This window comes from Scomber scombrus, chromosome 17 (assembly GCF_963691925.1).
Source record: "Scomber scombrus chromosome 17, fScoSco1.1, whole genome shotgun sequence".
NCBI classification, from domain to species: domain Eukaryota; kingdom Metazoa; phylum Chordata; class Actinopteri; order Scombriformes; family Scombridae; genus Scomber; species Scomber scombrus.
In genome coordinates this window covers 17,522,272-17,547,640 of record NC_084986.1, presented here as the reverse complement: position 1 = coordinate 17,547,640, position 25,369 = coordinate 17,522,272, and the positions used below count along the sequence as shown (strand labels likewise).

The 25,369-nt window shown below is 39.7% G+C and overlaps 1 protein-coding gene across 1 annotated transcript in view; it reads right to left on the bottom strand.

Annotated features, from left to right (window-relative positions):
* Window positions 1-373: 373 nt before the first annotated feature.
* Window positions 374-25,369, bottom strand: part of fndc1 (fibronectin type III domain containing 1) — a 40,195-nt gene continuing 15,199 nt past the window's right edge. Inside the window, exons 6-24 of the mRNA XM_062437704.1 lie at window positions 23,830-24,075; window positions 23,413-23,511; window positions 23,018-23,135; window positions 22,695-22,870; window positions 21,243-21,350; window positions 20,789-20,977; window positions 18,024-20,702; window positions 17,810-17,925; window positions 17,316-17,427; window positions 16,554-16,907; window positions 15,103-15,177; window positions 13,926-14,075; window positions 9,643-9,879; window positions 6,613-6,721; window positions 3,804-3,883; window positions 3,433-3,462; window positions 2,402-2,563; window positions 2,103-2,225; window positions 374-1,158 (exon numbers count right to left, since the gene is read on the bottom strand). Coding sequence (XP_062293688.1) covers window positions 1,043-1,158; window positions 2,103-2,225; window positions 2,402-2,563; window positions 3,433-3,462; window positions 3,804-3,883; window positions 6,613-6,721; window positions 9,643-9,879; window positions 13,926-14,075; window positions 15,103-15,177; window positions 16,554-16,907; window positions 17,316-17,427; window positions 17,810-17,925; window positions 18,024-20,702; window positions 20,789-20,977; window positions 21,243-21,350; window positions 22,695-22,870; window positions 23,018-23,135; window positions 23,413-23,511; window positions 23,830-24,075 — 5,279 coding nt within the window. The 3' untranslated portion in view covers window positions 374-1,042. The remainder of the gene's footprint in view (window positions 1,159-2,102; window positions 2,226-2,401; window positions 2,564-3,432; window positions 3,463-3,803; window positions 3,884-6,612; window positions 6,722-9,642; window positions 9,880-13,925; window positions 14,076-15,102; window positions 15,178-16,553; window positions 16,908-17,315; window positions 17,428-17,809; window positions 17,926-18,023; window positions 20,703-20,788; window positions 20,978-21,242; window positions 21,351-22,694; window positions 22,871-23,017; window positions 23,136-23,412; window positions 23,512-23,829; window positions 24,076-25,369) is intronic.

The window sequence follows — 25,369 nt, the reverse complement described above, 5'->3', positions numbered from 1 at the left end:
CTTACACAGCAGATATGGCTCTAATGCCATCAATCATAACATAAAAGGTGTGCATTGCAAATACTATTCAGATATTTATGAACAGTGTGTTTATACTCTACACCTAGCCAATGGTCCTGTTTAGCTTGCGTGCATGCTTATTGCCAATGACCTGGCATTTTTATCCCTCTTTCCCTCTCACCTGCTTCTCTCTACAATATGTTGTTTTTGACATTGTATCTGATTTTAGCAGTTGCTGTTCCAACTGGCTCAACCAAACTTGTGTCTGCTACTCAAATCTTCCATTAGGTTGATGAAGTAGGTCTGGATCACGTGTGGAAGCTTTTGCTATAAAAGAATGGGGCAGTGGGGGTAGAATATGATATGATTCATGTTTTTGGATTGCTGTGGTTTCCATAGCACCTTTATTCAATCTCTCACAGTTCCTGAGCAAATATTTGGTCTTTTATTCTTTGTCTGTATACATACAAAACTTACACAGTAATGTTTAATGAGTTCTGGTGAATACCAAAAAGGGTGTAAAAAACAGTATGAAGATTCAAGAACACAAATAAACAAAAAGTAGCTGTCAGAAGCCAGTTCATAAGGAAATAAAAATCTCACAATTGAAAATTAACAGACCTGTAAACACCTTAAGTGCCCATTCTTACAGTTTGCTATTCAGCTTGTGCTTTGGTCCAATGTCAATGGTTTGATTGTGTGTGCATTTTGATCAGATAAATAACACTGGGTAAGGACCTGTCTCTGGGATACTTGGGAATTACAAAGGACACTTTCTGACAAGAGTTAAACTAAGCAAGAACACACATGCTTCTTTTCCCCTCATATACAGACTGCCATATATAAAAAGTGATTTTTTAATGATATACACTGGGTTGTTTAAAAGTACTATATTCTTTTCCTGTGAAGCTGTAATACATTTGTAGTGGTGTCTTTTGTTGTGGCAGGCAAAAGTCTGTACAGGCAGGATCAGTGAAGTTGAGAGCCTTCAGCAGAATGCAGAAGGGTTGCCCTTAGTAACAATGTCTCGTCCTTCCCTGTGTTACCACTTCCCAGGGATGGGCACCCCGCATTCATACCACCCCACGAAAGGATGGGGTGTACGCCGGCCAATAACTCCAAATGTAACAGGCTCCTGTCTGTAGGCACGATAAAACCCTGTGACAGAAAAAATAAAAACACAATGATGAAAGCAATAAAGAGTGAGCATGTCTGGATACTGTCAGCATTTAGTGTTTGTTCGCAATCATTTGGTTATTTGCTTGACTTTACGACAATTCCACAGTCCTTAAGATTTTCTTACATCTTAAATGTTAAGGCTTGCTATATATATTTTTCTTATTATCAACATATTCCATGAAAAGACCAAAACCAACTATGATTGCTGCTGCAAATACTCACTTACGCAATAAATGTGTCAATACGCAGCTGGAAACTGACCTCAACAAATACACTATTTACTGTTGAGTATCATTGTGGAAAACAACAGTGCTCAGCTGTTATTGAAAAAGTTAAACTCTACTTTTGTGAGCTGTTTGAAGTTTTATGTCTTCAGTAGGAACCTATGGTCTCTGGGCTGAAGGCCAAAGGAAGAGTTCGGAGGTCTGAAAGTATTAAAAGATGAGCACATTAACGCTCCCAAGTCTCTGATGTCAAACTTTCCTTGAACAAACCAACAACAAAAGGGTTTAAAAACTTAATAATAATTAAGTCATGTATGATCCACCAATAAATGTTCTGTTATAGATTACTTATCTCACGGGAGTTTCAAGCATTTTCATTATGTGCCGATTTGACCTGAAACCAGTAATTACCAGGAATTTACAACATCAATTTAAGAAGTTATGGTATAATTAGAAAAATGGTCTGCGTTAATGAAAAGCATGTGCGTTTTGGGTTAAAACATGCGAAACCACCGGTAGGTCCTTTAGCTAGTGTTCATTAAAATATTATTCTACATCTGTATTCTGCATAGATAGGATCAATGCAGCTGGTAAACAAAAGAGCCAGAGAGCTAGATCACATGGAAAAAATGATAATGGATCAGGTCTAAATGTCACGGCCACAAATGCGCAGTGTGTGTGCAATCTGTTCTTGTTTACCTTGTGCTGAAGGCAGACTATTTGAGAGGTAGGACGGGCCTGTCCTTCCGTCCCTGTAGGAGTCCACAAACTGGCAATGGTCCTCCCCCTGTCCAAATGTATCTCCTACACTGTAAAAGGGCTCTGTGGAGGGAAGAGGGGGAAGTGGGTATCATAATTAAGGAATGTTAAACTATTTCAGGTTCATATTCTCTATAAAATAGTGGAGAGGTGAAGGGAGACACACAAATGTTGGTAGATGCCATTGAAAGCAGTGCTGATCATGACTAACTAAAGCCAGCGGTAATGTGATGCGTTACCTCTTAGACCATCTCCCATGAAGATCTTGTATCGCAGAGAGTTACACAAAACCACGCCCACAAACTTCCTGTACCATGTCCGTTTTACATACTGACTGCCCTTACAGGAGCTGTGCATTTGGTTATATTTGAAGGTAAAGGGGATCCAGATGGGCTCTCCACCTGAGGAGCAGGGTGAAACAGAAGAGGAGATGCATCACGTAGTACTGGAAAATATGGGTCCTCTGACAAGAAACTCCAAGTGAAAAATAAGTATATTTATATATGCTTAAATTATACTTTTAGCATAAAAAGTGTTTTAAAAGTATAAACAAATACATTTCTACTTGCGATGAAGCATAGTAACATTGTCCTTTTTGGTGTGACTCAAAAAAACATAATTAGTAAAACAAATATTACAAATACAATGAATGTGTATTGTAAATGTGTAAAGTAAATCATTGTGAAGCATACTGAGAAGATATAAACTTAATTTGTAATTTAAAACATTTGTTAAAAGTGCATTTCATTGAAAATATATTCTTAAGTATAAGTATATATACTTTTAATTAAATGAATGTCATGCATGCAAGTGTAAGTTAAGTAATATTCTGTAAAAATCTATCTTTCATTATAGTATTTAATGTGCTTTAACAGTAAATTCCACTCCAATGTGCACTTAATTTAAAATACACTAAATATGTTAATGCCTTTATTGCATTTAAGTTGCACTTGAGTACTAAATAAAAGTATTTTTTTCTTGAGTGTATGTTTATAGTAAATGTAGTCACCTTTCATCATTTCTGGCCCCAAAAAATCCAAACTTCACTTGTCTGCCTGAACTAGCACTGTGCTTAATCAATGATATCAGCTGCAATTAGTGTTCAACAGTGTCTGTCTAAGTCATTCAGCAAGCTGTCACCTTGCCCAACTACATGTGTGAATAAGTATACAAAATGAGCTTCTGGCATGTTGTTTAACAGAATGTGCAGCTTCAAAAGGACCTGGCTTGTTGACTTTAAATTAGATGTGCAGTCAGAGTATGGACTTACCAGGTGGTCTTTCAATGAGAAGAGGATCATCTGAAAAAAAAAAAAGAATGTGATCATTTCACAAGGGAGGAAAAGTACACAGACAGACGAGTCTGATGTATTCACCTGATTATGGGAATGTAAGACTCAAAATGCTCATAATGCAAGGTACATCTGGTAGCCTGCTTCCACTTCAAGGATGGTTTTATATTTAAATAACTTGCATTGCAATAAAGTGAACATCACCGTGACATTTTTGTGAAGCGCATGCACATTGCACACATTTTTGTATAGCAGACAAAGAACATTTCCAGCCAGTTTGATCGGAGTTTGAACTTTAATCAATGGGGCGTCTCTAAGTTTATCTTTGCAGGCACTGACATGATACACACCTGATTCAGTGACATAGGTGAGTGTATCGCTGACTGGTCCCAAACCAAACACATTCTTGGCCTGGACTTTGAAGTAGTACCTGAACGAAAACAAACCGCAACATAAGAATTTAATGAGAGATTTAGTAGTTTAGTTTAGGACAAAGTGTCATTCTACCAGAGTTGTTGTGACTGGGTGAAGGTGAGGAAAACGTTAATGACCATAGCAGAAGACTGGGCAGGCTTTAGTCAGGCTGATTTAAGAGTAGTCCATTTTATATTCATATGAATCCAAAGTGAGCGCAGCACAATAAAATGGCTATTTGGCTCATGTTGAAGGACGAAGGAGAGTGAAGGAGAAGTGGGGTGAGGGTAAAAAGAAACATCTACACAAGTGGAAATTAATAGAAAGAAGAAAGTGAAAAAAGGAGGGATGTGGAAAAAGTAAAGCAAATGGATAGATGCATGCTGAAGACAATGGATGAATTGGAGGAGGTTAAAAGAGGAAGAAAATTACTTCATTATTTGAACAAAGCTTTCTCAACAAAGAGCAGAACAGAGTCGTGCAGTGAGCTCAGTTTGTGTCCGGGTGGTGAAGGATTTATAAATCCTACTGGATTAAAAACACCACCACCAGTGACAACTTTGAGAGTTTGCAAACTTTTCCACAGCCGATGGCAGATGTGTTTGCATGAGTGTATTCCATTCATGCAGCATTGTGCACTTATGTGCTCTCCTCTACTCTGCAAGGTCACATACAGTAAGTTAATGGTCTGTAAGTTTATAGCCAGAAACTTTCACCATGGAGAGCCATGAGGCCTGGATCCAATCACTGCAGCCACGTGACAACAATGACCACAAAATATCACCAGAGAGAGGGAGAGAGCAAATCAAAGCAGCTGCAGAGAGATGATGTAATGACAGAAAGATTGGAGAAAGTAGAAAAAAGAGACAGAGAATAGACTAAAAATATTACATCAAGCCTAACAAGCCATTTGAGAATTTCAATATAGAAAGCTCTCAGCTTCATTCAGAGCACCACTCTTTGTGTCCTCTCATCAGATGAAAAGCTACAGTATTTTGTGACAGCACGTGCTACAGGCCACATCAAGCTTGGTGACACTATGTCCTCCTTAGTACTCATGACAGTTCAACCACAAAAATAGTGAACTTACATGTATACTTAAGATATTAAATGACACTGATATATGTTTGTATATGTTTCATACATAACCTTTATTCAACTAGAGATCAAGATCTCTTGCAAGACAGATTTGAGTATAGCAAAATAAATAGGTACGACTAGAGGGAAAACTAGGGCTCCAACTAATAATCATTTTTATTATTAATTAATTAATTAATTATTTTTCTCAATTAATCCATTGATTTTTTGGTCTATGAAGCACTAAAGAACAATAAAAAAAATCCTCCACAATTTTCTGTAGCCCAAGGACACCAAATGTCTTGTTTTCTTCCACCAATGGTCAAAACCCAGAGAGAATCACTTTAATTTCACATGAGACCCTGCAATCATCAAATGTGTGGTATTTTTGCTTGAAAAATTATTTAAATGATTTATTTTATATCGGTTGGCTACTCTAATTAATCAACTCATTGTTGTAGCTCCAGAAAAAACAACAAACCTCACACACACAAGCATGGAGATTGCATCACACACATCACATCACAAGTTTAAAAGTGTAAAATTATACAACGTTCAAGTTTTGGTCATTTATGACGTGTGAGTTAAACAGTGCTAGTCTGATGAACAGTCATTTTAAAGTTGAGAAGATGTAATATGATGAGGCAGCTACATATACAGATAGGACTAAACCTTATGAGCAGAATCACTTTGTGAATCAAAGGAAATACGGCCACATGTGAGTGCACACGTGTGTATGTGTGTTAAGTACTACAGTAGCTCTGCGGTTCTGGCCACCAGAAGGAGCCTCAAGTATGGGGAAATGCCAATAGTGTCTCAAAATCCATCCCATGATCGACTGTAACCACAGGAGACGCACTACCTTGGATACAAACTGGTTGCCAGGGAGCGAAAAGGAAGGCCTCTTTGCAGACTTGTGGAAAACTTCACAGCTGCATGCAACTCTGCTGTTTGTGTTCAGAAGCAGGTGTTTCTACAGTTACAGATGAGATGCCTATCATAACACCTCAAACAGATCTGTTCTTCCAGCAGGTGTTACTGATGAACTCATACATCTGAAATTACTGTAACTGCTTTTACATGTCTAAACCACTACATAATGGTAAGATTACTTGCCAGAATGAATATATATCTTTATTTGGATTACCAGATGGGGAATAACCACATTAGCACTTTGTTGGCTATAGGTCACAAAGATGTGATTTACTTGACTCTGAGGGTGTTGCACACAAACATGAGAACAAGCATCCAACTCTGTTCTTACCCAGCCAGGTTTGATATCACAATTGGCAACATGTGCATTAACACAGGACAATAGACACATATACACACATTTTTTACACATATACATACACAAACATGCAGATAATATACATATACTATGCATTATATGATGATGGGAAAATGTTATAAACAATCCCCAGCAAGAATAAACACTCCAAAAGCACCTGCAACAGAGGCAGCAACCTCATCATAAACATGACACACAGGTCAGGGAAAAAAGGATCTGGCAACCAAACAAATCCTTGTCCAGGTTCTTGTTTTCTATGACTCCCATGTGTCAGATGATACTGTGAGTCACTGAAGCATCCTGCATGTGTATGCATAAACCTCTCTCCAATTGTATGCATTAGTATGCATGCATGCAATGATATAAACATGTGTTACCTAGAGTTGGGTTTGAGATTCTCCACAGCCAGGTGTGTCCCACTGGAAGGGTTAGTGGACCATCTGTTGTTGAGCACATCGTCATATGAAGCACTGTGGACCATGTAGCCTGCAGGGAACAATACAAAGTATAGGACAGAGCTTGTTAGTTGTTCAAAAAAAAGAAAATCTGATGCACTGGAGCACCTGCAAAGTTAGAAAAACATTTAGAAATGTATTTAAGAGAAACAAAATGCACAAAGGTTAATTGTTGTATACAGTGTCTAAAATGTAAAGGTTTTACTACTGAGTAGCATAACAAAGTTTTTATTTGCTGTGCCAATGTTGGACTTAAATGGCCAATGGTGTTTTTGTGTGGATCATGTGCTGTCAATTAGTTTGTGAGAGAAGCTGGCCTCCTGGCATTTTCTGCAGCTTACATTGACTGTGCTCCAACCGGTCTGTCTGTTGGTCTGTTTTCTTCCACCTCACAGTCACGCAGTCTAATCCTTAGAATCCGGTAAGCAACCTGAGGTCACGCGCCCCTTGATCATTCACGTTAGAAGTATAGAAACTAGCACTGCCACACATCAAACTACCAACTGTTGCTGTTGGACTTTTGAGGGGTGTCTATTTTTATTGGAGCCACACCAACGCAGCTGGCTGCTGACAGGGGGAAAGGGAAATACTAGCTACTTTGTTTTTCTTCTTTCCGTTTTTCAGTCCTTCTTCATTCTACATTGTTAAACTGAAGTTAAAAGGATTGTATTTAACCTGTTGCCTCTGCCGTCTACGTCAGTATTTTGTATTTACTTACTTTAGGTATGAGTTAATTCAAATCTTTCACAAAAAATGTAGGCCTAGACCATTTACAATACGCAAGTGATTAATGTACATATTTTTGGCCTAAACCTTTAAGTAAAGGACCCGTAATGCATCAAAGTAAATGGAACCAGAAGCTGGTTTTAGGTAAGAAGTCACAATATCTCCTGGGCTGACGTGCTAACAGCTGTTTCCATCCACTTGTTTTGAAAGCCGTGACCCATAACTCGTAAGGCACCGTTGTGCAAACACACCCTAATAACTAAAACAGTGCCTTGTGATCGAATCTGCATGTGTGTGTCAGATAACGTCTGCTGTATTTACAGTAGTATATCTTTGCAATACTCCAATACAATGATTTATTAGGGAAATCACATAAATTCACATGAGGGGATCATATAACTAAAAGTTCACAGAGTTTTGGCTGACTTACTGTATCATAACTGCACAGAAACATGCTCCTCTCCTATAAAAATCTACATCAACATCACAAAACTTTAAGTAATTAGCCCCTGGAATACAACATAGGATGTAAGATTAAAAACAATTCCCAGAACAGAAGTATTTCAAATGGAAGAAAACAGTGATAGGGTGCCAAAATGTCCAGACAAAAGGAAGATTAAAGATTAAAGAAATATAGAAAGTGTCTAGATAGCACATGAACAGAAAAGAAACACCAAGGAGAACAAATGGAAAGAAAGAGAAGAAGAGAACACCGGTGACAGCACAGACTATCTATCTGTTTTACACATCAGAGCACAGACCAGCCCATAGCATGACCAGCAGCTTATGTTTGCTTGCCAAAGAAAACACACTACCTCTCTAGCTGGCCAGACAACTACCTCTGATAGTCCACCACATCTCATACAGCAGTCTTATCTTTAGTCATTTTTTCCCCCTTTGTGTCACTTTCTAGGTCACAGGAATTGTGGCTTTTCCTTAGAAACTCTGTGGGGGCTGAGGAGCCTGATTCCATGTGCTCAGCAAAATCTGATTTTTCATTATTTACTTACAATAAACTGCTGGAGTGAGTTCTTAAAATCTGACTCAGGAGGGATGCTGGTAACATGGTATCTGCTGAACCATAACAGATGAAACTTTGAAATGGAATCACTCTTAGGAGGTTTAAACCTCACAGTGAAGCGTGAACACATATTTACTGTTATTCTTACTTTTTTTGGCCTTCCTTTTGGTGTCTAGGTAAACATACCAACTCACTTGCAGCCTTAAAGTGACACTATGTGACATCTAAAATAAGTTTATTTTTACAAGTGCAAGGTTTAATTCATAAGCAATAATCTTCACCAAGGCTCAATTAAATAAACTCAGTGATTTTGTTGCTACAGCCGCACTTGGTTTGGTATGACCAGTATCTGTTAGTGGCTAATGTTAGATAATGTTGGCAAACTAAATATTGCTGGAGTTGACATTACTGTTGACTTTGTTTTGTATTTTAGTGCTATTCTTACACCATGTTTTAGCATTCACTATTATCTTATAAATGATATGTTTGGACACAATAGCTGCTACTGACCAAAAGTTACAGAGTCTCACTATGAAGTCGAACTGAGATGAAAACTGAATTCTTCTCACTTTTTGTGTAGTAAATAGAAACTGTACCATGATACATTTTCATTCATGTTATTTCAACACTTGCCAAGTTATCAACAGCTCCTGCCCACTGAGAGTAAGCAGGCCTAAGTAGTAAGTAAGTAACTTTACTTATATAGCACCTTTTGAGAGCAGAGACATCACAAAGTACTTCACAGAGGATTTAATTAAGCATAAACAAGCTATGTTCATTTAATACTGTAAAAGCATTAGCTGTCTCTCATTCAAGGGTACATTTGCGGTCACTGCAAATCACCAGACAGTCAAAACTCAGAGCAAAACGTAGTCCATTACAGGACTTAACAAAAGCTAACAAGGTCAGCCAGCAGTTGGTTAACTGACTGTGTGAATGTTGGAAGTGAAGTGATCAGATTTTTTTTTTTTTTTTTTTTTTGCGTGTGTCCACACAGATATTGCACCAATCAAATTACCAGTGTGGACAGTGTCAGTCATAACTAAAGTTCATGCTCACTTGAAAAACAATCTTTTCTTCTTTTTGCTTTTACAGTTTGGACCAAATAAGTGCACAAGTCAAAACAAGTATGAAGGATGTGTACACACAAAAATTGATTTCAATTGCAGTGTGACTTTAAGTTGTGGCAAAACACCTTTTCTTACCTGACACCATATCATCCTTCAATGGGCGGGCCCAGTCCAGGATAATGAATGAATGGCATCCCTCCATGGCGACCACAGTGAGGTTATGGGGCTTGTTTTTGGGAGGCTGTCTCTGATTGGCTGTCAGGGTGTCCTTCTCTATCAGGTTCTCTAGGACATCGACCTGAAGGTACTCCAGAGCCTCTGTCAGGGAGCAAGGGGCACCTGGGTCTTTCTGGATGTAGTTCACATAGGGAGCTGATGGCAGGAAGAGAAGATTTTAGAAGAAAATCAAGTTAAAATAATGTAAGAAATATATCTCCTAATGTAGGAGATAATGCCATTTTAAAATTATTTCTGGTTTGTTGTGATCAAGAGGTAGCTGCAGGTCTGACAAGTGAAGCTAATGTAGAAGTGCCTTAAATTTGCATTCTCTATAATGGCCAGCAGGGGGTGACTCCACTGGCTCCAAAATGAAGTCTGATTGTATGGGAGTCTATAGGGAAATGACCCCATTTCTCAATTGATTTATTACCTCAGTAAACTGTTTCCTAATGTGTTTATGGTCTCAGACGCTTCTTTAAAGTCTTCCTCAATACAGCATGATGTTTGCTTAGTAAATTATGGTGCCATTTAATTTAAATTTGACAATTGCTGTGTATGCTTTAGGGCGTGGCTACATTGTGATTGACGAGTCACCATGGCAATAACAGTGGTTAGGTAATGTAAACATGGCGTATCCTCAGATTCACAAAATATGGGTGTAGGTGTAGCATCGCTAGTTCAGTGTGTTTTCAGTTCATTAAAGTTAATTATAACATTTTAGTTGCTAAATAAAGTACATTTTTAAGCCTGTTTTTTTGCTATCATAAATTAGCATTAGCATTTCACAATTAACCATACTATAAATGCACTGTGCTAATCAAGCTAGCAGCTAGTGTTAGGTTTAACTCCACTCACTCATCCAAATATGGTCACTGGCTCCAAAGATCCAAGATGGTGACTGTCAAAATGCCAGACTTGAGGCTTCAATACACAAGTCCACAAACCAGTGACATCACAGGGGCTTTGTTCATTATTTTTTTGCAGTCTATGGTTGTGACTCTTTTTTTTTTTACTGCAAGAGTCAGAAATAAGCATGGTGCTCGTGATCTTCTCTGTTTATCTCGTCTTTGCATTTTCTCCACACTTGCTCTTTTTTTCGTTTGCTGTCTGTGTCCCTGGAAATGCCAGCTGGACCTACAGCTGTTAATACTTCTGATATCCCACAATTCCTTGTTTGACTGGGATTTGGAGGGAACCACTGGAGCCTGGAGTTGCTCCCACCTCCCCAGATGATTGGCCCTCAGCACAGGCCAAGAGTCTACCACGTGTCAGTATCCACACATCAACACACAGTCTGTTAGTGTGTATGGGTTTAGACCAACAGGCTCCTACTGTATGTGTATATGTTGCCATATCGCTTATGTATTATGCATTCATACACTGATATACAGATACAGATACAAGATCTGTCATTACAGTGAGCAGAGGTATGTGTCTGTCTATACACAGGGTGCTTTTAAGGCTGCACTTCTATACAGTATCCACATGTTCAGGATCTGTACAGCCTCTTGCACTTGGAAGATCCAGATGTTTTCCTTTGTTCATGTGTTTTTAAATTCTAAAAACACCTCCCAGTAGAGGCCCACTGTCTTCCAAATCCAAAAAACACTGACGAAAACTGGCGTGTGTGAGCCTGACTTAGACCAAATATGACTGGGAAACAGTATCAGGACAGTTCACATAATGTCAACTCCAATATCAGTCTAGTCAGGCAGAAATTTGCATTTGAATAGTCTAAACATCCTGGTAGTCATTTTCTGGTCCAATGTGGCAAATTCTATCCATCTGGAGCTTACTGTAAAGCAGATTCACGCAACTGCTGAGAATGATTAGTTAATAATTTTTGTCCCACGTCCGCCTTGGGCTAGATTCATTCATACCAAGCCTGGACAGATAAAGAGACAGAGGGGAAGTCTTTGTCAGACAGTTCACGCAGAGCATGTCAGTGGACTGGCAGACTGTTGAACTGGGCCTAAAACATATTAAACTAATAAATAGGAAAGAGGACCTCTCCACTTCGAGCCAACGGACCCTTCTCTCTCTGACGAGGTCAGCAACCTTAACTTTTATGACTTCCTCTGCTTTTCTGCGCTCGCCCGTTTTTATCATGGGGCTTTGGAGAGTGATAGCTTTCAGATGGCTCCCTGTGAGATACGTGATCACACGACAGTCATTGTTTACCAAGATAGATGGTCTCCAGGGTAAGCCCTGTTACTGTTCCACTGTTGCCTCTAGAGCAGATAATAGTTATAGTTCTGACATTGCAATAATAAATACATAATCATAAATCTTTCCCTTTAAAAGGCTTCTAGCAAGGATCAATATAAATGACAATGACATGTTGCATTTATTCTGTCAATAAATTATAGAGTAGCTTTTAATTAAGGTTTTTTCTGCAAAATTACTGGCAATAGTCTCAAATGGGCTCCTTGTGCATCCAGAAGAGTTTATACCATCGCTATGAAGAATCCCTCATTCTATATAGACAGAACCTGAGCATTATTTTCTGATAGTAGCTGTCCCATCACTGTTCTAAATTAAAGGGGCATTCCACCAGTTTAGTCAATTTACTAGCCACAGGGACTACTACTCAACCTATGAAAACAGTTGTACAGTTTTTTCCTGTGGCTTTGACAAAATTACTCATTGAACATCTGTTATGTGTCTTGGCTTGAGTTGCATTGTGGGAAATGTAGGATAAAGTGTTTTTGGAAGTTGGCCCATCAGAGGGGCTAAAACTGAAGATATTTTGGCTTTCACTGTTTGGATTTTGAGCACTTTTTATTATGAATCTCAAATTTTGCATAAGTGTGAAACTAGTTGTTCACATTTTAGTTGTTACTAGCCTACAGATTCGCCACAACTCCTTATTGTGTAGTAGCTTTTTACCTGCTGTAGTAGGTAAAGAATTGTTCAATCCAAGGATTACAAAGATAGTGCCAAAACAAAATGTACTTTTAAGCCTTGGCTGCATGTAATTGGCCATGCTATAAGTGGCATAATCCACTGTGACTTGTATAGTTACAAAAAATAACAGGTACTGTGGGAGAAACTATTTATTATTATTTGAACGGCTGGAACATGACAAAAAGCACAGTAATAAAACAAAGCAATATCGAATGGACCTTTGACATTATGTAGTTTTAAGAAGGTTGGAGTCAAGTCGATGCTGTTTTTATTTCTGTCAAGAGAATATCTCACTCTGTTTATGCAACCAGATGAGGTGATAAGGTATGAGAGGCCAAAGTAAGCACATAAGAACAGTAAAACGAAAGCAGGGGGCTGAGGTTTACTGGGACCAAGAAGTCTGGAGACCCTGAGAAACATGCTCACTCAGTAAACTTTGTGATTATGATCCAAATAAGGTTAAATGGCACCAATTTGAAGCAGAAATTAGTACTGAGACACGCTTATTGCATTTTTCACAAAGTAATACATACAGTATATAGTCATATATGTATGTGAACTGACTTGTCACAAGTCAATGGTTGAAAGCTTTGCTGTGTTTGGATACCAAACTTTGCCTGTCGTGAAACTGACATTATGACATGGATGAAGGGAAATATGCAAGCAGGAAAGTGTTTGTTCATGTTTTGGGTTTTTTTTTGTTCAATCGTTACTGTAAGGTCTATGAGAAGGTTGTATTGCTATTGATATTGCTCAGAAAGCCAAGATAAAGGGTTAGGGTTAGGGCAAATGTATCACTCCTCTGTGATACCAAACAGAACTCCCATTAACCGATCATTATTTATAGCGCTGAGACAACTTTATCACACTTAACAACATTAAATGTTATCTTCTGATCAATCATGCTCTTTGACTTTCTTAGTAAGAAACACATTCTCATGTTATCAGGTATGTGTTTCTTTCCAGAATGTAGACTGATCTTAGAAAAAACAATGAAAAGTATAATCTCTTGCTTCTTGGGAGAAGCACTAGTAGGGAGAAGGATTAATTTTCATACATAGATGAAAGTATGACTTACTGTATATATGAGGAGTGAAGTTTCTTTTTAAATAGAGATTCATCATGCAGAAAGGGAGTGAAATATTAAACATGAAATCTGAAATATAGAGCTGCACAGCAGACTCCAGGATAAGCTACTGGATAAAACCAGATAAAACTCTGGACATTACATTATGTGGTTCTGCTGACAGAGGAGGAAAAGAGGATAGTGTGTTATTATTGTCTGTGAATACCTGTGAATCGTTTCTTCCCACTGAGGTCATACTCAGATAAAGGGCCTTTGTTGTGCGGTCTGACTTCAAGTTCTGGAGTTGGGATCTCTGTGGTGGTTGTTGTTGTGGTAGTGGTGGGTGGCGGCAGGGTTGTCTGGGCCAAAAGCTCATCTGGCAAAAGCACATATCAGTGAGCTTTTGATTTAAATAGATTTCCATTTTTTTTTTACATCCTAACTCAATAACATGTTGTGTTTCATTAATCCTTTGTAATTGGCACAATGATCTGTGTGATGAGAGTGTCAAATATAATTCATTAATTGTGGACACCTGTGTGAGATCTCCCTATTTCTCTAAATTCCCCATGCTTTATTCCTATGTAATGTTTTGCTACCCACATTTTCCATGTGGACAGAGTTGCTTAAAGACAATGGACATTTCACAAGTCTCCAAGGCCAACAAATGTGAACTGATTCAGTGGGTGAAATACAATTAGTTCCTTTCTCTTTCAACTCTGTTTTTTCCCCCTGTGCTGCACCAATGGACCTTGGCATTACATCATGGTCCACACACGTGCAACTAGCTTTGACTCATTGCAGGGTGATAAGAAAATATTGTAATGCTGAAAGTGACTTTTCTACAAAAAACCCCAAAAGAAAGAAAATACAAAATGCTTCTTACATGCAACAGATTTCTTCAGACATTCAAACACCTGTAATGAAATGAAAAAGGGCAAAGCCTAACATCAACCGCACACTGCAGTTTTCTATTCAGCTAGTGTTTGGCTGAAGCCAGGATTCATTTATTCTGTTACAAAGAAACTTCAAGGGCGGCAAATACATTGCATTAAATCATAAGCCAGGGAATTCTCCGCAGCTTAGTAATGCAGTTCACGTGCAGTATGGGTCCAGATTTTGGAGGAAAAATGATTAAAAACAGCCCTGAATGAAAAATATCCAAAACCCCAGAGATGAACCAAGACCAAACCAAACAAATGTACAAGAAGAGAAACAAAATAAAGACCACAGGCAAGGCAAAGAGGAGGAAAGAAGAAGAAACAGGGAGAGCTAGTAAACAGATGAACAGACAGATAAACAGAAGATGAACAAACAGTCAACAAACAATGAGCATACAGTGCAGTTAAATCCATCCAAGCCCAATGGCGGTAGGTCGGTCCGAAGCCATACTCAGCCAATACCTTTCTCAAGAGCTAAAGCATCAGGCACCATGTTCACTGTAAATGTGTGGTCCATTTCCATTCCTGAGGATTCCTCTGTCAGAGAAGCAGAACAAGCTCTAGCACTCTCACATGACAAAAATCTCTGAGCTGACACATGCGCCAACACATCCATGTATGAAAACCTAGCTTAACACATGGGTATAAGCATTATTACACTAATATTGATGCATTCATGCAACCTTTACTGGAATTTACAATTAGCCCTATTTTAACTGCACAAGTGCAACAACAAACACAAGGAGGTAGTTTTTAGGCACATGGATTGTGTGCACCTGCTATTTTGGTTCATGTAGGTGCAGCAGCACAACATGCAAAAAGGCTGAGTGAATGTGAATATAAATCAGCAGATGTGGTGATTATTAAATACTCTCTTAGCCAGTCACATCACTGCTCTCATAGCTATGAAACAGCTGAGCCAATCACAGTTAAACATGATAATGACAGCTCAACAAATGGAAAGCTTTTCTTCAGGAGGCACACAACTGCAGTGAGACAGTGACAAAATTACCAGTACATAATAATAGTAATAGAAATTACCATCACTGTGTCTCGTTTCCCTGGAAAAGTTTCACCTTTATAATGAAAACATTCTTATAAGAGAGTTGGATCTCAGAAACTGAATCAATATCACAGTTTCTTTCTCCAGTGTATCAAAAATATGTTTGTATGATCCACACACTAAAAATATTTTCATTTCATGGCCAGATTTGATTGTGTGTTAGCCCTAAACTGAATAAGACTTCAGCAGTTTCTTTAAATGGTCATATTCAGTTCCTCAGTACGGTTTCTGTGTATAATTTCAAACCCTAGTGAGTATGGATTAAGGGTAACAATCTGCACATTTACAATGAATTTGAATTCTATAATGCAACACAAAACGAACAAATAAGAATACAAATGACACTTTTTTCGTTTGCATGTGGTGGAAGGGGCTCACAATACTGACAGCTCATAGTGTGTTTAAACCAGCAGTACTCTGACCACAGCCAGGCCCCAGATGTGGAGACTTACATGTGGTTCCTGTGGTCTTACATAGACACATCTACACACACACCAGCATACACACACACTGACCAGATCACACCCACAGAGTTATAGAGTTATTGAATTCTTTGGGTACAGACAGGAAACACTCATGGCCTTGGGCTGGATGGATATGACAAACAATACAACTGAAAGATTTAGGGAAGTCATAGTTATTTATGTTCATTTTTCTGGTTCTGCTATGCTTTAATGAACTTGGGTTATGTTCTGTGGAAAAACTATTTACAAGGTAATACTGTAAGTAGGGGTACAGCAATATGTGTTTTTAATTCACGTGGCACACATATCTATTTAGTTTAACCTTATACGATGCTGTCTGCTGTGTGTGTGAATTCCAAGTACTTATGTTTCTCTCAAAAACTCACCTTCGGGATAACAGTCTAATATTCCCTCTGGGTCCAGTACTGGATATCCGTATTCATCTGTTTTGGAGAAGGTTCCAGGTGGACAAGTTGGGAACGGCGGTGGAGTGGTAGACTCCTCTGTAGTCCATTCAATGGTAGTGGGTTCAGGTGTGGTGGTAGGAGCCATAGTGGTAGTGGTTGTGGTGGTGGTGGTGGTAGTGGTGGTGGTCCTCGGGGTAGGGCGGTCCAAGCCAAGAACAGGTTTCCCTCCAACCATAAGGACCTTTTCTTTGGGGTTGATCACAGGCTGACTATCTCGGCCGTGACCAAACAGAGCCATACCTTCCTGGTTTACCAAAGGGCTGCCCAAGTGATCTGGTGATCATTGGTGAAGGAGTTAATCATTTATGACTTGTTTTCAACAACAAACCAGTAAACAAAATTTGCATTGCATTTATATATAAAATATAAGTGTTACTGACTCATGGTGCTTAAACAAAATGTTAAACTTGTGCTACCAAATCCATAGATGTGATTTAATTGCGGCATTAGTGGCATACTTATTATTTGACAACAGCAATTCTCGTATAAAATGCAGAGAATGGAAGAACCTTGTAAAAGATGTGTGCAACAATAGCAATGCAGATTCATAAAAGTACATTTTCATATACATGTTTAACTGTATATATAACGGTATAATATACATAACTGTAAACATAATAATATATTTAACTGTGTATATATAACTGTATTTCAGTGTAGTGTTAGACTGAAGCATATTACCAAAAATGGTGCGTCCATCCTCGCCAAGCACCACTCTCTTGGGTTTGCCCTGGGAGTCCTGGAGAACTTGTCCATCTTGATTCATAAGAACCCCCTGCTCCAAGTCTACCACCTGGAGAGACAGAAATAATAATAATAATGATGATAATTATTTTAAATATTTTATATAGATAAAACTTTTAGATAAAAGCTTGTGTTGACAAGCTGACTGTGAGATTTAGTGAAGACCTATTTGTATTTAGGAGTCTTTAAAACATATGGAACAATTACAATAGAAGCAACTGATCTGTGGCATTAAGAAAACATTTTCAATAGACACTTATACTGATACTTTTTTACCAGTATTCAATGCTACCACGCTAGTTACACCAAAAAGTACTTCATCTATCTTAAGATAAACTGACATGTATTGCAAGTAGTTTAAAGACTCGACAATAATTTTAGTTCAAATGTAAAATTAAAAGTATGGTTATATTCAGTCCATTGAACATTACCCATTTGCTTCCATCAGGCCCAGTGATAAACCTCTGACCACTGGCCTTGCTGGCTCCATGAGGGGGAGAGGACTCTTTATCAGTTGTTGCTGTGAGGTTGGGACGTCCGTTTTTACCTACACAATTGTATGATATAAACAGAGTCATTGTCTTACTTGATAGTTTACTGAGCCAAGTATTATACAGTATCATGCACTTTACTATTTCACTTTACCATTTCCATTGCCTGGCTTAAGTCCTCCTCCATTCGTTGGTTTCCCTCTGAGGATAGGATAGCGAGACCTACCCCCCTGGCCTCTTAAGCTGTCTCGAGATGAAGACGAAGAAGATGATGTGGATTGGGCTTTGCCATCAATCAATCCCCCTGTCTTTGTCACAGTTGTGCCACCACCAGTGTCACGGTCTGAGGTCAACACTGGCAGGGGCAAATTTGATGGAGAAGAGGAATCAGATGATGATGAGGAAACAGATGCTGAAGAACCCAGTCTAGAGTTTTGTGCTGGCTGTGGTCTGATGGGAAGCCTAGACCCAACTCTCCCATTCATGCCTACATTAGGACGACGGTGAGTTGGAGTGCCTCCAGACGATGAGCCAGGCCTTGTCCTTGAAAATATGTCCCTTGTATCTGCGCTCTCATTGTCCTCTGTGTTTCTGTGAGGGTTTTCTGAAGTTACAGCTGGATTCTTTTGGACCACTGTTTGGTCTATAACTTCATCAATTTTTCCACTGTTTTCTCTGCTCCTCTCATTAAAATAATCCTTACTATGATCATTATCATTACCATTAGAGGTTCCTCTGTGGATGGGCTCACTTGAGTCTCTGTGTCCACTTAAGGAATGATGGGAATCAGAGTTTGAAGAAGTGGAAGAAGAAGAAGAAGAAGAAGAAGAAGAAGAAGAAGAAGAAGAAGAAGAAGAAGAAGAAGAAGAAGAAGAAGAAGAAGAAGAAGAAGAAGAAGAAGAAGAGGTAGATGGGTTTCTAGTGTCACTAAATTCTGCATTATGACTGGTTAACGAAGGCTTAAGGGAATCTGCCCCCGCCCCATTCTTTAGTGAGTCTTGAGTGGAAGGAGTCCTCAGATCCTCACTTGTATCCTGTATCCTCGACACTCCTGCAGCTCCTGTGGCTCCTGAGACCCTAGTGGGTGCCCCCCTCAAAATGGGCCGACCTGCCCCTACAGAGGGTGATGATTTGCTCAAAGGGATTCCACCATCCTGCCTGGAAGATGACGCCCTTGTCCCTGAACCAAACCTGCCAGGGTAACGGTTAGCTAGCCAAGGGAATCTCTCAGCAAATGAAGGACTAATTCTGGTACGGGGAACTGCAGGTTTTTCAGAATTGCTTGTCTCCCTTTGTTCGTCCTCCCTTTTCTCCTCTTCTGTGGGTTGTTCTTTATAGCTTGAAGTAGGCTCCTCAACTTTGGTTACCTCTGCATCTGTGTTCTTGCTACTAATGTCATAATTTCTCTCCCTGTATGCAGTGTCCTGTTCAGGTGAAGTGTGTGAATTTTGTGTGTTGTGTGAAGTTGCAGGGCTGTGAGATCCTCTGTCTGAAGTTGACTGAGAAGAGCCTGACGTGTTGATGGAGGATGGGTCCTCTGAGCTGCTTTGTGAGGTGGAAGGGTTGGTGGCTATGCTGTGTGTATCTGCAGTTGTAGTGCCCTGTGACCTGGACTCTGATGTGGACTTTGATTTGTCAAAATTATATGTGTCTGTTCTTGCTTGGCTGTGGAACCCACCTCCTGAAGTGGACCTAGATGTTCCTGCACTGAAAGCATCTGATGTTTCTTGGCTTTGAGATCTGTCAGGTGAAGCAGACTGCGACGTTGCTGAACTACGTGCGTGTGATGTTGCTTGGTTCTGAGATCTGTTTGGTAACTTAAACTGTGAGGAAGTTGCACCGGGTTTGTAGCCATTGAGCATTCGAGTTGAATTCCCTCGAAACATAATTCCAGGATGTCTTCTGCCATAACCATTTCTAGAACCTAAACCAGCCCCATTTGTGCGCCCTGCTAAGGCAGGACTCTTACCCACATGGGTACCTTCTGCTTGAGTCTTGTAATTGGTCTCCTTTACAACTGGAGTGGAAGGTTTGGTGTGTGTTACGCTGGGATTATTGTGGGTGTTTTTGCTCACTGGGTATCTGGAAGCTGTGTCCTTGCTGCTGGCTGCTGACTCTGGAGTATGTGAGGAAGAGGATAATGAGGTTTTAGAAGGTAAGGATGAGGATGAAGAAGAGGAAGTGGAGGGAAAAGACAAAGATGAGGAATCAGATGAAGAGGAGGATGATGTAGAAGAAGATGAAGAGGTGGATGAGGAGGAGGGAGAGTTAGCAGCATGGGATCCTGGTTTTTGATGGACCCTGATCTTAATGGGCCTTCTTTGCGGTGGATTGTGGCCACCAGAAGCAGGTTTTGTTGGGGAGGAGGTCAGAACTTTGAGGCTGGGGGCCTCAGTAGGTAGGGGTTTACCCTCTTTACCATAACCCATTTCATCATCAGATTCAGGGGAAACATCATTGTCTGGTTCTTTTGTCTCCAGTACAGCATCCATGGTTGTTGTCTCTTCTACTGGAGGTGGCATTGTGGTTATTTTCTCTTTTTCTTCCTCATCATCGTCTCTATCTTGTTCTCTTCCTCTGGATGAACCTCTGTTCACATTCCTGACTGAGCCTCTTACTGAAGAGAAAATGCTATGATAAGAGCGTGTTTGAGAAAGTGGTCGTAGTCGCCTGTTGGCAGGTGCAGCAGGGCGTGTGTGAGGGGACGTAGCTGGTTCTTCTGCCACTTCTGTTGATTGGAGGTCAGATTCGTCTTGGTCAGTATCCTGTTTGGAAGGCGTCTGGGTCCTACGGATATCCTTGGTTTTTGGGAACGATGAAACAGCGCTGCTGGCTGACAATAGACAAAAATTGTCACAAATTTAGGGGGAAACAAATTTTCGAGTGCACAAGCACACACATGAAGTTAAATGTACTTACATCCTGGCATGACAACACTGAAAGCCTTGCTTTGTGGTCCCTGTCCCCTCCTATTGGTGGCTCTGATCTTGAAGATGTACCGATCTCCGGGTGTAAGACCATCTACGGTGGCTGAGGTTGTGCTGCCACGGTATGTCACACTTTTCATTCCAAATGGCTTCATTGCAGGAGCATAAGACAGGATGTACTCTGTGCGGAGGTAGAGCATTAATAACTCTTGTGAAGGTGGATGGTGTTATCATTTAGGTGAAAATCTCATAACTCATGGCCTTTAAAAATTTGAATTCAAAATTGCATAGAAGCTCTCATTTCAAAGAGTCAAAGTAAACGTAATGAGCACACATGGTTGGTTTTAATCTGGTAGTTATTTAGTAATGTCAATTGTATATAAATAGGGGGACACAAATGACCTTTTTCAGTTAAAACACACAAAGTTGGTTCCTTTGGGTCTGACCTCGAATCCTCCCATTGGGTTCTTCAGGAAGATCCCATGTTGCTGTAACAGCAGTTCCTTTCCCACGTAGTGGCTTGACCTCAAAGTTCTCTGGTGGCCCAGATGGTGCTAGCAAGTGAGGAGAGCACAAGTGAATGGAAAGACTGGAGTGAAAATCGAAATAAAAAAACCAAACAGAAGCAGCACAAAAAGGGGGTGAGGAAATTGCTGCTTAAAGCATTTAAAAACAGCAAGGAAGTTTGTGCCAGACCCAGAAGGCTTCAACTGGGTGAAATATTGCTACCATACATTTTGAAAACCTCCGCTTGAGATCATGTATAGAACTGCAGATGGAGATCTGAGCTGTGAGCCAGGCTGTAAATGCTGACATTCCAGTGAACCACAGCTCAGGAGCTGCTATGACATGGTATAAAAGCTGCAATCATGACAGAGTTGCAGCCAAAGCTAGAATCAAATATCAAACGAGAGTAATAGGCAGTGAATGTGATGAAGTGTGGTATGAGGAAATAAGAAGAAAAAGAGCTAACAGACAGGGTTATGCAAGACTAAATTCTTTTTGTGAAAGAATAAGGAAAAAGCACTACATTAAAAAAACATAGGGTCCTCCGACAAAAAAAGCTGAACCTGGCTCAACTTCTTGCATTGAGCACAGCTGCAAGGCACTGCGTTGGCCAATGAAATTAGTGCAGGTGTACATATGGACACTTTGTTTATTTCTCTGTACTGTGAACATTGTATGTCTACAGTTCATCTGGCAACCGCCGCCATGATAACTCTCAGAGGTGTAAAATCTCGCCTCATTGCATAATACACATCTCTGCAGTGTTTTGGCATTTGATAATCCTTAAATTTAAAGTCTACTAAGAGTAAAATGGCCTTCCTGGATCTTATTGTGTTGTCATTGAGTAGAATTAACAAATGGCTGTTCCCTCTTTGAATGTCTACTAAATTCAGGGAAAAATGGAAACTCCACAAATAGTAGTTGTTGTATCCTCAGGAAAGCATTAATAATGGGATGTAGGTTTGTCAAGATTTCAAAGCTTATAATCTCAAACATCAAACCATATATCTTATACAAAACACATTTTAAGAAGGAATTGAGAGTAGAAATACCCATACCCAGCTTTCCAAGTCTCGAATGTGAGTTGATCCTGTATCTAGATTTCTTTTTCTTTATTTCATATCACACATTCTGAGTTTAAATCAATCAACCCTAATATTTAAAAGAAAAGATAGATGGATATGAATATATATGAATAAATACATAATCGAGAAAAGGTCTGTTGGTACAGAGGGTTTTTAAATCTCTTTTTCTGATAAGCTAATACCCAATTTTAGGGTTTTCTTTTTCAGTATTTTTAAGAAAATGAAGGGCACACTCTATAGCAACTCCTCTGTGAAAAACATAGACATGATATGTAGCAATTCTCAGCAGTAAGTGGCAACACATACCTGACTCCGGGGTCCTCTGAAAGACAGAGACGCTCCACTTCCCCTGAGATATTCTGACAGAGAACTCATACATGCTGTCAGCAGACAGGGTGTCTATCATCAATCTCCTTTGGTTGCTGTCGTTGTACTCCCAGCGTGCTGACTCACCCTTCTCCCTGTACCTAACTGTGTAGGATCTGAGATAAGAGAAGAGAGAGATGGGAATGTTTATCCAAAAGGGTTTAGGTTTTCTACTACTCATTCACTTTTTGTCTTCCAAGTCTTTTTTTGTCTTTCTGTCTTGCTGAAACACACATGCACAAAAAAACACACATAGACCCCACCTGGATGCCCCAGGGGCAACTTTCCCCATTTCCACAGCAGGGTCAATCCAGGAGATAAGGACTGACTGAGGAGACATGACCCTGACACTGATGTCCCGCGCCTCATACTCAGGTGGCTCTGTAGGACACATCCAAAGAGTCACACACAAAAACAGAGAAAAAAATGGGTGGTTCTGTATCCTTATAAGTAAACCAATATTGAAACTCTAAGATGATAAGTTATTGGTCAGCCTCTGGTTTCTCATTTAGGACATGCATAACATGCAGTTCATGTCTTACAGTACATAGAGATTGATAATATGTGATATTTGCAGCATAAAGAAAGACAGATATGTGTAAAGTAATTAACAAAAAAACAAAAAAACAAAACCAAAAAAACAAAACCCTGCAGGTACCTGGTGTGGTTGTTTTGGTTGCTGCAGCTCTGTTAGCAGGTGCGCTCTGGCCCAGGGCTTTCTGTGCCTGCAGTGACACCACATGAACGGACTCAGATGCTATGAATAGAAAGGGATACCAGGCAGGGCCAGGGTTTACACTATGGACACTAAAGATAGTACACACAAAATGTATACATTTAGTGCATTGCTGGTCTTCTTTGTTTGGTATAATTCCTCCAAATTAATATGGCCCAAGTTGTACCAAGTTTAACATCAATATTTCAAGGAAGCATTGCTGCTGTTGCAATCTACACACTTACATTACTCAGTCATGACATTTTACTATTTACTATACGATACATTTTCTTTTCACTAAAACCTAAGGTTTGCTCTTTTAATCTGGTGATTTAGAGTGTACAATGTGGGTACTCTTACTTAGTTTGTGTGAGTTGCGGTTCCTCTGGTCAGATTGAGGCTTGGTGTGGTGTTGGCGTCTCCTATCCAGTAGGGGGGTTCCTGGCAAAGCTCTCTCAGGCTGCCTGGGCCCCGAGGAGGACTGAGGGGCCCTCCTGTGTGTCCTGGTATTGGACACACCTGATGGACGAGGTGTTCTGTTCACCCTGGTTGCACGCCGTACAGGGAGCTGCCTCCTGGCAGCAGTTTGTGTAGATGTAGCTGTACCTGTTGGAGGATGAAGGAAAACTACCATGAAAATCACTGAACATAATTACCCCAAGTTACACCCGCTCAGTGATAAAAACATAATTACATGTCACTTTCATCCAATTGTGACTGTAAACATGCCCAGTTCCACAGTATGTCCCTTTTGTGGGAACATGCTGTACCATGTCCAGTCATCTCCTCCAACTCCTGGGACCGGATGCATAAAACGATGTAGATTTGTGAATGAAATTGTGTGTACGCACAAAGCCAAAAATGAGCATATGCCTCCTTTTTGTCATATTTGTAAAGCTGTGAGTATGCATGGTTGGTCTGTTTTATAAAAATAAATGTAGTTTCACTGATTGTGTCATGGCGAAGTTACAACTGTGATTATGCACAACCGTTATACACAACTGTGCAGCTCTTTATACCGTCAATATCATGAATTCATCACACGAACGTTTAAACTGTTGTCAGCAGTGATATCTGCTAGTTTGTTGCTCCTTTATCTAAATCAACTTAACAGGGTGTCACACAACAAAGGAAATAAATTTAAAAAAAAATGTATAAATGTGTAAACGCAAAAAATAAAAATAAATCTGTTTATCAACTGGTTTTTTTTTACAATGTTTTACTAAAAAATTGCATGTGTCACCATTTATTTCATTTCCACCTCATCACATTATCTTCAGATCACTTTTGAAAAACATATGCACGCTTGGACTGCAGAATGTGTGAAGTGAGCACAGTCTCTCACTGCGCACTCTGTGTACCAGTTCATGTGCAGGAAATTATGTATGCATATTTTTGTGTGTACTCATTGTTTATGCATCTGGCCCCTTCCTGCTTTAATCCCACCCTGTTGGTGACTCCATTTTGGCCAATAAAAATTGACTCAGACTAGAGATGCGCCAACACGATACTTATGTCAGTCCGATACTGACTTAAATAGCTGGTTTGGGTATCGTGACAATTGGCCAATCTGGTTCAGTACATTTATATCTATGTATTTGTTACATTTTGTTTTATAAATTAAGCCAAGCAATTTTTAAGTTAAGCTTGATTTGCTTTGATGTTGGCCGATACCCAAAACAGGTATCGGTATCAGTATCATGATTGAAAGTCAGATTGGTGCATCCCTGAGTCAGACAATCGCCCCTAGTTTACCATCTGGCTGTAGTGCTGAGGAATTGCACTGGCAATATAATAAGAAAAATCCCCTGTCTCTTACACTCTTTTGTTTTTTTTCTCTTCTCCTCCCTATATCCCTCCTTCATCAGTTTCTCATAACCACTGACAGATGAAAAGGATT